Source organism: Tachypleus tridentatus, chromosome 3, assembly GCF_004210375.1.
Source record: "Tachypleus tridentatus isolate NWPU-2018 chromosome 3, ASM421037v1, whole genome shotgun sequence".
NCBI classification, from domain to species: Eukaryota; Metazoa; Arthropoda; class Merostomata; order Xiphosura; family Limulidae; genus Tachypleus; species Tachypleus tridentatus.
Window position 1 is genome coordinate 32,196,900 of NC_134827.1, and position 14,161 is coordinate 32,211,060.

Below are 14,161 nucleotides of genomic sequence, written 5' to 3' on the forward strand. Positions count from 1 at the left end.
TTCGGTGGTGCCTGTAAGGAGCCTAAATATGATAGGGGAGTAAGCATATTTAGGTACACGATAAGCTATTCTAATCACACTGTATTGTAGGGCTTCTAATTTGTTCAAGATATTGAATGACATATTACATGTGACCATACATTCATATTCAATTAGTAGCCTGATATATATATATACCTTGTAAATTATTACAATGGATTCCGGAGAATACCCTGCATGGGTGCCTCTGAACCACCTTCAGTATGCAATGCATTGCTCGGCTGGTTTACGAATGCGACTGAAATGATCGGTCCAGACTAGTGATCTGTTGAAGGTCATGCCTAAAAATTTGATTGTTTTTGCGAATTTAACATAGCCTCACATAGACAGTGCTGCCACCTACCGTATGAAATGTGTAAAACTCTTCTCTAACTTATTTTATTGGTGAAAAAAATTATGTGATTTTTTGAGTAAAAATAAATTTAGTTTTAAAAAATAATCAGACTTATATACACTCAGAACTGAAACACACTATGGTAGGAAGTAATTTAAACAGTATGTTTCGGGTAATAAATTAGCTAACCATCTCTTAGAGTACTGGCTAGACAATTCTGTGTAACCAAATGTTCAGAACACTGGCTTACAACTTTGCATTTTTCTATAATGTTGATGGTCGTATGAGATATCAGAATCAAATAACCTTTCTTTCTTGGGGCAATTCTTCAGTATAAATTTTTTTTGAAAATAAGAATCCTCTCCAAAAATACATAAAACAAGTGGTTATTTGGGTAGTTCTGTTAGCTCTACAGTATAGAGGACTATTCAGTAATAGCAACCAGTTCTAGTAAACCTTTAAAGTTGTTTTGAAGAGATACACAACAGATATTCCAGAAATCAAACAGACATTCAGTGCTGGACAGTTTAATGTTTAGAATTTAACACAGTAACTTTTCTGTATGAACTAATCACTTGTGAAATAAATGTCAATGAATATTTGATCCTTGGTAAATATACAAATAAGACAATAACATAACTATCACTAACTACTTAAGTTATTTATAGTTTCATTCATGGGCGTAGATTTTTTACACCTGATGGGGGGATGATTTTTGCAACCACTTATGTGGACTGTTCAATTTGCAAATTGGTAATTTCAGGTTCACGTAATCAGGAATTTTGCAGTCATGACATGCAGTCACAGAGTAATCTTGTTGCCACGACACTTGCATGTATACTTAGGCCTACTGACTGATACTTACGAACTATCGCTTAGATCGAAAAGCTTAGAAGCACGCCTATATTAAAGATGTACATTTCGGCTACTGAAAAAGCCTACATCTAGGCCTAATTATGTAATTCGATTGGTAAGAACACGAGAATAACAAGAAGAAACACACAATTTGTAGGCCTGTGATGCAATAAAACAATTCAACAGACCAAACTGTAGGGGGGGATGATTGTATGCACCATACCCCCACCTAAAATGAAGGGGGATGTATCCCCCATCTCCCCAGGATCTACGCCCCTGGTTTCATTTCCTTCTTTAATAGTTCACAAGTTCACAAATTTAGAATAATTAATTTCTTCAAAGATTAATATTAATTCAGATTTACTTACTTTAAGATAATATACTAAAAGTTCATTCAGAGACGGATCAGCATTTAGGTTGACCAGGTAATGTTTGTCATTTTCCACCCTGATTCCAGAGGCTTGCACAGAAATGCCCATTTTTTCCAAGGCTTGCTGATGTTCCTATAAAAATCCAATTTCAAATTCAATGCTAATTTATATTAAATATATATTTTTACGTTATTCGCACACAAATGGTGAATATTTACATCAAGGGAACATTAGATGGTTAGTTTTAATTACTTTAAAGGTTGAATATTGTCAGGTGATAAGCGGGAGGGAGATTTGTATTGTTTCCTGATTTACTCAAACAATGCAATCATTTTTATTTTTATTTTAGATAGTATTGTTACTTTTCTGGCTTTATACATTTATGAAACCAACAATGCTACTCAATGTACTCATGTTTATAAGGAACCAAAACGAGACACCAAATTATATGTTTCTGGTATTTTACAAAGGTTATCTTTACCTGCCTTCCCTTAGTTACTTTGAACTGTTGACGCAGTTACCTAGCTACCAGAATCAGAGGACATGCGCAAAACAGCTTGTCAAAAAAAAACAACAACTCTGGAATATAAATAAAAGACTAGCAAAACGCCATACAATGAAAATTTTAAAATAATAGAATCAGCGAACGATGAAGGGGTACTACGCAAAAATAGCAGCTCTGCTGCCACCCCCACCCCCCCAAAGAAAGATAAACACAATTAAACAATATAATATCAACAACACTTGATCACAAATTATGATCAACTTTGAACTGGTAGGCCTAAGGAAATACAACAAATAAAACAACACTAGATTCACCCAATCAAACAATGGGATTCGATCATCACTCTTAAAACGCGCCTACGACAGCAAAGTGTGGAGCGCCATCTTGCAGCAACAATAGGTAAACTATGGTCTACAGAATCATATTCTAGGCACTTCACTGGGCCATGAGTGAACCGAATCTCTAAATAAACGAATATCTAAACCAGCACAGAAAGGCTGAAAAATTAATATCTGTCTGTGGTTTCTCAAAGCTGTTTGATTGTATCCACTACGTGGCTGCGTGATAAATAATTATTAAATATTTGTGTGTCTCGAAGTAAACTAGGTCACTATCTCAGAATATATATATATTAGATATATCTTAGAACAGCTGATATAAATATTAACACTTTTATTGATAAGGGGAGAACAACGTTTCAACCTTCCTAGGTCATCTTCAGGTTAAGAGAGAGAGAACGGTCACATGTCTTAGGGACGAGAGTATAAACTGGTACATATAAAAGGCCTAAGTATTGGGAATCCCGTGTCACCAGTTCTAGTCAACACCATGACACAGATTGAATCTCAAGCGATCAATTCAGCCTTACACCCACCACTATACTGGTACAGGCATGCTGATGATACAATTGTTGTATTCACATCTACACAACACACTTAGTTTTTTTTCAATCACATTAACTCCATTCACCCAACATTAAGTTCACCTGTGAACAGGAGAAAACTAACCAAATAACATTTCTTAACCTCAAGATCACTAGAACTGATACACAATTCAAAACAGAAATCCACAGAAAAATCACCCATACGGCATTATACATTTCCTGGGACTCAGCATATGAAACAAAACAAAAACTGAACATATTAAGAAACCAAATAAACACAACCATAAAACTATGTTCACCTGATAAAATTAACAATGAAATCAACAAAATAAAACAACACTTCATCAACATCAGCAAATCTCCTCAAAAACAATGGAAAAATTATACGCGCACACCCAGACAAACAACACAGTCAGCAAGAAGCAAACAACAATAAATTCCAAGATACAACAAATTACAAAACCTTGTATCGCTGCATACCATATGTTTCCGATATCAGCGAAAAAATAACCAACATTTGGAAAAAACTTAAAACATAACATCCAGTAGACACCAAATTTATTCAAAAATCAGGTACAAAACTAAAGTCCATACTATGTAAAAACTACATTGACAAATACAACACCAACATAATTTATGAAGTACAATACAACAACTGCCCTGACTTCTATACGGGAGAAACAAGCAGAAAAATGGAAACTAGATCCAAAGAACACAAAAAACACCTTCACACGTTTTTGAACACTGCAAATCAAATAAACACAACATAACCATAGAAAACACCCAGATATTAAGTTGCAAACTTTGTTAACCTGAAGGTAACTTAGGAAGGTCGATTTGTTTTGTTTTGAATTTCGCACAAAGCTACTCGAGGGCTATCTGTGCTAGCCGTCCCTAATTTAGCAGTGTAAGACTAGAGGGAAGGCAGCTAGTCATCACCACCCACCGCCAACTCTTGGGCTACTCTTTTACCAACGAATAATGGGATTGAACGTACATTATAACGCCCCCACGGCTGGGAGGGCGATCATGTTTTGGCGCGACGGAGGAAGGTTGAAACGTTGTTCTCTCCTTATCAATAAAAGTGTTAATACCCATACCAGCCGTTCTGAGATGCATTTTTATTTCACGTGGGTTTCTATTATCAAGAATAAGTTAGGTCACGAATGTTCATTACAAACGTCAAAGACTTAAAACCTAACCCCTCGAGGGTTTCAGAAGAAAGGCACTAGGCTTATAGTCTGTTCTATCGTTGTAAGCTAGTGATATAAAGCTATGTAACCTGAACTCAACCTATTAAAATACGACGTATCATCTACGTTTGTAAAACCGTAACTTAAGGCTGATTAACCGCATAGGTCTGACTTACCCAATGGTTAAATATCCAAAACAGGCGGTCTGGTATCCAAATTTAGCTATTGCGCAACTCCAAGTAAAAGTAAAACACGAATCTGCACATAAAACGATCATGCCCTTTGACGTCACACGTTTTCATATTTATGGTTGACGAACGAATGAAACATACATGAAATATTTAAAATGTTTGCACAGGCAAGCATATTTATAATGTATCATTAAATCAATGTTAAATAAATACACTAAATCATCCGCACACACAGTGTGAATACTGCCATATTAATCAAAGATAAAAACGTTTCCAATGTCCAGCGTCTACAAAATTTGGTATATAAAATGTGCAAATACTTTATTTTTTCCATTAAGTTCAGTAACGCGCCCTTTTCACGCGGCTATACAATCCGGTCTAATAATCTCTTTGGAGTTTTGATTCTACAGGGTGTTCGGAAAGTCACTGTGCAGTTTTGTAATCATATTTTATTCAGTCTTATTTCAAGCCAGCAACTGATAGCGGTGTTCAGAAACAAAATAAGAATGATCCAGGCCTGAATTGATGCCAACGGGGGTCACTTTCAACATTGTTTATAATTGTCATTCATACTTACCTCCTGTATTCTATATTGAAATATGTCTGTTAATAAATATATAAGTGCACAGTGACTTTTGAAACACCCTGTATTTCACAGATTTCAACTAAAAAAAATAGTTCCTAAGGTTCTCCTAGCATACATACTTAAGTATGCACTAAATCAGAGTTTTGATTTCTAAATACTAGCCCAATCTACTTAACTCAGCTCTAAAATGTTTGTAAGTCAACATCCACAAACTGTATCAAATGTCAATTTTACTGTGCAAGTATAAGCGTGTTTTTGACATCAGGTCGCGAAATGTCAGACAAACTTACTCTCGTTCATCCAATTCTATTTCTGCAGATATTTTGTATTGACTGCCACTCTTATAATGCACACACAGTTTAACGTGCAGTGAATAGTGTGTGATATTGCACGGCTTAATTATAACATTTACTCGTGTAATTTGTTTGGTATTTCGCGCAAAGCTACACGAGGACTATCTGTATATTGCGAGTTGAGTCCCTAACCACCTGGTCACGTTAGACCTCACCATTCACTTTTTAATTGACTTTATTCTACACGTTAGGCCTCACCATTCACTTTTTAATTGACTTTATTCTACACGTTAGGCCTCACCATTCACTTTTTAATTGACTTTATTCTACACGTTAGGCCTCACCATTCGCTTTTTAATTTACTTTATTCTACAATTATTACCACTCATTTCATTTGTTATACTTATATTTTTCAGTTACATTGCCACATTTGTATTTTGGTAGAGCACTATTTTTTTTGGCTTAACTGTCATATGTATTTTTATTAAAATATAAGTTATATTTTCTTACCACCATATATCTAACTGTAATTATTTCTCTAATTCTGTATTCTTTCCTCTTTTATTCCATACATTCGTAATTTCACTCGTACTATCTTCACCTCTTTTCACTTCCACAGCAGTCATTTTTCTGCTTTTATAGAACAGAAAACTGGCAACTGTACCAAGATCAGATTATTCATGAACATCAGACGCCAGCTCACTAACGCGTTTTCATCAAAAGTACATAATTAGGACAGTTTATCAAGGGCAAGAATGGCAGTAAACAAGAACAGAAATAATAAGTTTACAACGGCACATGCGCTTTGTTAAAAATCAATCTAAGTATACAACACTATATTTCAATAGCAAGCCTGTTTCGTGATAAACTATGTAACTGTGTTCAGTTATCCGCTTCATGTTCATTACACTGATTACGTGAATTGTAATAAATGAACTTACGCACAATATTTTTGTTAACGGAGTAGACGAGATATCACGAGAAAACGTAACAAAGTTCGGCTGCTCTGTTACAGAAGATATACGAGGTATATGATCAAAATGTTCTAAGACTTCACTTTTATACTAAAGAATAATGTACATACAACAATATTATATACTATCCCCTTCAAAGTAATCTCCCCCAGCTGATACACACTTGTTCTAACGTTCCTGCCATTTTAGGAAGCAATGCTGGAAGTCCTCAACTGTTACACGACTAAGTACTGCAACATTATTATGGACGGTTGGAATTTCATCAAATCTCTTTCCTTTCAACTTAATTTTGATTTTTTGGAACAGAAAAAAAAAAATCACACGGAGCAAGATCTGGAGAAAGAAAGTGTTAATACCCATACCAGCCGTTCTGAGATGGATTTTTATTTCAAGTAGATTTCTCATCATCAGGAAAAGGCCTGGTTCACTGTCTTTCACCTTAGCGACCATTTCATCAGTGAACGATGTCGATCGCCCAGAACGTAAGTCATCTTTGACCGACTCTCGGCCATCTTGGAAGTGTTTTATCCACTGATAAACCACAGCCTTCTTTAACACAAATATATTTTAATATACAAACATAAAAACAATACAATTTATAATAGCGGTTATTACTAATAGTTATTACAAATAATGATTTATATACAACAGTTCAACAAACTTACAGACAACACTGAGTCTTATATCCGGTCTAGAACTGAATATTTTATCGACGATCCAAGTTTAAGTTAACGACGTCTTTCTTTGGCTAGCCTCACACCAGTTAGAAGTTTATTTCTTACTAAACAAGTTATTTAATATCCTCGTACAAACAATAACGTCCGACGTAACTCACTGAAGTTGAAAGGTATGGGATGTTTGAAATCTATAAAGGTTCCTGGTCAAATTCTGTAGTTTTCCGATTAATAGACATTCATCACAATTATGGCTTCCTAAGCCTACATCACACTGACTGTTGCTGTCCAATAATATTCTTCTCGCTCGTCTCTCGGCTAGCCAATTTTCATAGAAATCACGCAAGTTTATAGAAATTTCGACAATATTCTCGCGTCCTTTCGTCAAACAAGTGTTGTTGATTTTTATGCACACGATTGTTCTGCATTTTTCGAGGACACGCGGGACTTGTGCAATACGCAGTTAAGAATATACGTCACAGACAAAAGAGAAAACTATAGAGAATTAAAAGTAGGCACTAAAATAAATGTACAACAGTAAATCTGTTACAACATATTCTGTGTAGATGACTTTATATATGTGTATTTTCTCTAAATACAACATTTTAATATTAACTTCAAGCCCCCCATTGGCTCAGCGGTATGTCTGCAGACTTCCAACACTAAAAGCCGGGTTTCGATGCCGTGGTGGGTAGAGCACAAATAGCTCATTGTGTAGCTTTGTGCTTAATTCAAAAACAACAACAACATTAACTTGAAAGGCAGAAAGTTCATAGCTTATTTAACTAGACACTCACATGTGGATAAATCTTGTTTCTCTGCATTTCTGATTTGAAGATTCTACAATGTCTATTACACTAGCACAACTATGTTACATCTTTGGCATGGCCCAGTGGTTAAAGCACTCGACTGATAATCCGAGGGTTCGAATCCCCATTGCACTAAACAAGCTCGCCTCTTTTAGCCGTGGGAGCGTTATAATGTGACCCTCAATCTCACTATTTTTTGAAAAAAGAATAGCCCAAGAGTTGTGAGTGGATGATGATGGCTAGCTGCCTTCCCTCTAGTCTTACACTGCTACATTAGGGACTGCCAGCGCAGTATAGCTCTCGTGTAGCTTTGCGCGAATTTCAAAAACAAACAAATGTTACGTCTTTAGCTAAGTGCTGGGCTTAACAGATTACAACAAGGCATGGCTAGATTACCAACACCTAACTATGTAACACCTTTGCCTAAATATTAGGTTATTTAAGTTATTTCATGTAAGTATTACGCATGCAACAATTAAAAAAATTACAACATCCAACTGCGTGGACTTTAACAACCTGGATTTATCAGAAGCTACATTTTAAACGAACGTATCGTGCTCTTAAACCGACATTTATAATTTCTGAGCAAAATGTGTTGGTATTTATTCAATCAACCTTTGGTACTTGAATTGTACCAACGTTGTCGTACTGGGCCCGTTGAAGAGAGCCCAGAAACGTGCACAAACAAAAATGATTCACCGATTAATCATGCCTCTCAGAAGCTCAGCGGTAAGCCTGAAGGTTTTTTGTTTGTTTGTTTGTTTGTTTTGGAATTTCGCACAAAGCTACTCGAGGGCTATCTGTGCTAGCCGTCCCTAATTTAGCAGTGTAAGACTAGAGGGAAGGCAGCTAGTCATCACCACCCACCGCCAACTCTTGGGCTACTCTTTTACCAACGAATAGTGGGATTGACCGTCACATTATACACCCCCACGGCTGGGAGGGCGAGCATGTTTAGCGCGACGCGGGCGCGAACCCGCGACCCTCGGATTACGAGTCGCACGCCTTACGCGCTAGGCCATGCCGGGCCAAGCCTGAAGGATTAAAACGCTAAGAACCGGGCATCGATACCCGTGGTGGGTACGACATAACTATTTTATTGCGTCTTTGCGCTTAACAACAAAGAGTATAAAACATGGTTACGTTATTCATGCGCGTGTTGTATCACGTAGAAAAAAAACAACAAAAAACCTCACGAAACTACATTTTAAGCCTCAAACACCACATCTTCAGCCAACAGGACTGTTGCTAAAGATAAGCACGAATCTGAGTCTTCGAGACCGATGGGAATTCAGTTTAAATTGAGAAACAAAAAATGCTTTCAGTGTGTTTAGTATCTTTTTATTAAGGAGCGTGTGTTTCCCAGAACGTACTGATGTTTTCGTCCTTTTTCTCTAGGCCTAATCTCAACCAATAATTATTAAGAATCAGTTCTATCCCCGTCGAGAATTGATGTGAATGGGATGTGTTCTCCTAGCAAACACTGGTTCCCGGTTATGTGTACACTGTGGGTTGGAATCATAAAGCAATAGCTTTCCAACGCATCAGGAATACATCGCTTATTGACAAAAACAGTACAATGTTATTAATAAATGAGGTTAAACATCCGAAAGGTCACGTCACATAATTTAAGTGCCGGGATATTTATTATTCAAAGATGGTTTTTCAATCATTCAGCTGAATTCTGAATTTCCACTGTCCTTTAAACCACTTCAGTTTAAATGTGTTTTTATATTTCGTACGACAGAGGGAGTGTGTGTAAAACTGATTTTTCTAGGTGAGAAAAGATTACTTTCGCAATCAGTAAAGTGCAGAATGTTTTTCGAATAGTGTTCTGAAGGCCGTATCCACATAACACACACATACCACTAACAATCTACCCTAACTTTCATTCCTCCTTACATAATAATATCATTACACAATAATTATAAACTAATGGCTGTATCTATTATAACACACACCCCTAACAATATCTACCCTAACTTTCATTCCACCACAATAGTATTAAAACTATGCTTTCACTTAGCTAGGACCCACTTCGTTATTGTATCGTCAACATTTTGACAGAAGGTCCACTTAAACACACGGCAAGTATCTTATAACGCCAAACGTGACTTTTGTTTCCATCACAAACTCCTGCATGGAAAGTGACTCCAGCTGCGTTAATTTCAAAAGTTGAGGAGATTAGGATGCTCTGCACGTGTTTGGTTTAATAAGACAAAGAATTGTGTATCTTTTTTTTTAAAGGTATAATGATTAGTCTACAGTGATCAGGCCTGACGAGAGGTGGTCAGGGAGGCTACAGTCCTGGGGCCCGGGGATATATGGGATGAAGAATACTGTATCTTCATTTTCATAATATACTTCAGGAAATATTGCAATACTGCAGGAAATCGCTTTGACTTAAAAAGATGTAAATTCTCAACACATTTGGCTTCCGCCCACCAGAAGAAATTTCATACGCCCATGAATGCACCACGAATTTATGAAGACTTCCAAAAAGGGCTCGAGGACATAACTGTCCACTGAGTCCGACCTACCTCTCGACGCCTCTGACAGTGACAAGAATAGATTTGGTTTGTTTTGAATTTCGAGCAGAGCTACAGGAGGGCTATCTGCGCTAGCCGTCCTTAATTTAGCAGTGTAAGATGAAGAGGGAAGGCAGCTAGTGTCTATAATCCGTGTTCCAAACTCTCACCGAAAGTAAATATGGCGTGAGATAAAACAATAACAAACAGACACTTAAATTTTAATGAATGAAGAAACTGATGTTCACAAGCATAGATTCATTTTGTACATAATGATATGATATGTAGCAACAACTAAGTCACCGTTCAGCTTCCTTTGATTAAATAACCTCATGTTGTAAAACGTCAGTCAGGAGCCAAGAAGTGTCTTTACACCACAGTTTGTTGAATAGCAGAAATTCAAATCCAGAAACTCCCAAAGAGGGTGGTTTTGGACGTATCTTTCCGAGATTTGTTTTTTAATTTTGGGGCAAAGCTACACAAGGGCTATCTGCGCTAGCCATCCCTAATATAGCAGTATAAGATTAGAGGAAAGGCAGATGGTCATCACCGCCCACCGCCAACTCTTGGGCTACTCTTTTACCAACTAACAGTGGGATTGGCCTTAACATTATAACGCCCCTCCAGCTGAAAGAGCGGGCATTTTTGGTGTGACAGGGTTTTGAACCGCGACCCTTTAAGGGGCTGAAACTAAAATAACATATAGTACTACCCTACTAACCCTTAAGTGGCTGAGACAAAGATCATTCAGTATTATACTAGGAATCCTTTAAAAGCTGATATTAAAATAACATACAGTACTATTTTAATAACCCTTAAGGGTCTGATACTAAAACTTTTTCGATACCGTTAACAATATGTCAGGTTGAATTATCGTTCCTGTCACACCGTTAACAATATGTCAGGTTGAATTATCGTTCCTGTCACACCGTTAACAATATGTCAGGTTGAATTATCGTTCCTGTCACACCGTTAACAATAAGTCAGGTTGAATTATCGTTCCTTTCACACCGTTAACAATATGTCAGGTTGAATTATCGTTCCTGTCACACCGTTAACAATATGTCAGGTTGAATTATCGTTCCTGTCACACCGTTAACAATATGTCAGGTTGAATTATCGTTCCTGTCACACCGTTAACAATATGTCAGGTTGAATTATCGTTCCTGTCACACCGTTAACAATAAGTCAGGTTGAATTATCGTTCCTTTCACACCGTTAACAATATGTCAGGTTGAATTATCATTCCTGTCACACCGTTAACAATAAGTCAGGTTGAATTATCGTTCCTGTCACACCGTTAACAATAAGTCAGGTTGAATTATCGTTCCTGTGACACCGTTAACAATATGTCAGGTTGAATTATCATTCCTGTCACACCGTTAACAATAAGTCATTAAATTATCGTTTAAGCTACACTGTTAACAATAAGTGAGGATGAATTATCGTTCCTGCCACACTACGTTAGGTTGAATTAATGTTCCAGCCACACCATTAACAATATGTCAGGTTGAATTAATGTTTCAACTACACTATTAATAATAAAGGCGGGTTGAACAAGTGCTAGATTTGGAAAAGAATACAAATGTGTAAGTTTCACAATGACTTTCAAGATTACAAACCTAATTATTTATATTGTTTCTACTATAATGTTTCTACTACAATGTTTCTACTGTATTGCATCATAAATAATTTGCTTAATATCTTTATTAAACTTCATAACTTTAAAAAGTTTTATTTTTTAACTTATGATTCTTGGCACTGTGTACAGTTCATGTGGAACTATATTGTTTCATAACTTTAAAAAGTTTTATTTTTAACTTATGATTCTTGGCACTGTGTACAGTTCATGTGGAACTATATTGTTTCATAACTTTAAAAAGTTTTATTTTTAACTTATGATTCTTGGCACTGTGTACAGTTCATGTGGAACTATATTGTTTCATAACTTTAAAAAGTTTTATTTTTAACTTATGATTCTTGGCACTGTGTACAGTTCATGTGGAACTATATTGTTTCATAACTTTAAAAAGTTTTATTTTTAACTTATGATTCTTGGCACTGTGTACAGTTCATGTGGAACTATATTGTTTCATAACTTTAAAAAGTTTTATTTTTAACTTATGATTCTTGGCACTGTGTACAGTTCATGTGGAACTATATTGTTTCATAACTTTAAAAGTTTTATTTTTAACTTATGATTCTTGGCACTGTGTACAGTTCATGTGGAACTATATTGTTTCATAACTTTAAAAAGTTTTATTTTTAACTTATGATTCTTGGCACTGTGTACAGTTCATGTGGAACTATATTGTTTCATAACTTTAAAAAGTTTTATTTTTAACTTATGATTCTTCGCACTGTGCACAGTTCATGTGGAATTGTATTGTTTCATAACTTTAAAAAGTTTTATTTTTAACTTATGATTCTTGGCACTGTGCACAGTTCATGTGGAATTGTATTGTTTCATAACTTTAAAAAGTTTTATTTTTAACTTATGATTCTTGGCACTGTGCACAGTTCATGTGGAATTGTATTGTTTCATAACTTTAAAAAGTTTTATTTTTAACTTATGATTCTTGGCACTGTGTACAGTTCATGTGGAACTATATTGTTTCATAACTTTAAAACGTTTTATTTTTAACTTATCATTCTTGGCACTGTGTACAGTTCATGTGGAACTATATTGTTTCATAACTTTAAAAAGTTTTATTTTTAACTTGTGATTCTTGGCACTGTGTACAGTTCATGTGGAACTATATTGTTTCATAACTTTAAAAAGTTTTATTTTTAACTTATGATTCTTGGCACTGTGCACAGTTCATGTGGAATTGTATTGTTTCATAACTTTAAAAAGTTTTATTTTTAACTTATGATTCTTGGCACTGTGTACAGTTCATGTGGAACTATATTGTTTCATAACTTTAAAAAGTTTTATTTTTAACTTATGATTCTTGGCACTGTGTACAGTTCATGTGGAACTATATTGTTTCATAACTTTAAAAAGTTTTATTTTTAACTTATGATTCTTGGCACTGTGTACAGTTCATGTGGAACTATATTGTTTCATAACTTTAAAAAGTTTTATTTTTAACTTATGATTCTTGCCACTGTGTACAGTTCATGTGGAACTATATTGTTTCATAACTTTAAAAAGTTTTATTTTTAACTTATGATTCTTGGCACTGTGTACAGTTCATGTGGAACTATATTGTTTCATAACTTTAAAAAGTTTTATTTTTAACTTATGATTCTTGGCACTGTGTACAGTTCATGTGGAACTATATTGTTTCATAACTTTAAAAAGTTTTATTTTTAACTTATGATTCTTGGCACTGTGTACAGTTCATGTGGAACTATATTGTTTCATAACTTTAAAAAGTTTTATTTTTAACTTATGATTCTTCGCACTGTGCACAGTTCATGTGGAATTGTATTGTTTCATAACTTTAAAAAGTTTTATTTTTAACTTATGATTCTTGGCACTGTGCACAGTTCATGTGGAATTGTATTGTTTCATAACTTTAAAAAGTTTTATTTTTAACTTATGATTCTTGGCACTGTGCACAGTTCATGTGGAATTGTATTGTTTCATAACTTTAAAAAGTTTTATTTTTAACTTATGATTCTTGGCACTGTGTACAGTTCATGTGGAACTATATTGTTTCATAACTTTAAAACGTTTTATTTTTAACTTGTGATTCTTGGCACTGTGTACAGTTCATGTGGAACTATATTGTTTCATAACTTTAAAAAGTTTTATTTTTAACTTGTGATTCTTGGCACTGTGTACAGTTCATGTGGAACTATATTGTTTCATAACTTTAAAAAGTTTTATTTTTAACTTATGATTCTTGGCACTGTGTACAGTTCATGTGGAACTATATTGTTTCATAACTTTAAAAGTTTTATTTTAACTTATGATT

At 35.1% G+C, this 14,161-nt stretch overlaps 1 protein-coding gene across 2 annotated transcripts in view; it reads right to left on the reverse strand.

The window, feature by feature from the left end:
- The window catches only part of LOC143246642 (kinesin-like protein KIF13A), a 245,665-nt gene that overhangs the window by 58,348 nt on the left and 173,156 nt on the right, over positions 1-14,161 (reverse strand). For both annotated transcript variants that reach the window (XM_076493696.1, XM_076493695.1), the window contains exon 12: positions 1,597-1,731. In XM_076493696.1, coding sequence (XP_076349811.1) covers positions 1,597-1,731 — 135 coding nt within the window. The remainder of the gene's footprint in view (positions 1-1,596; positions 1,732-14,161) is intronic.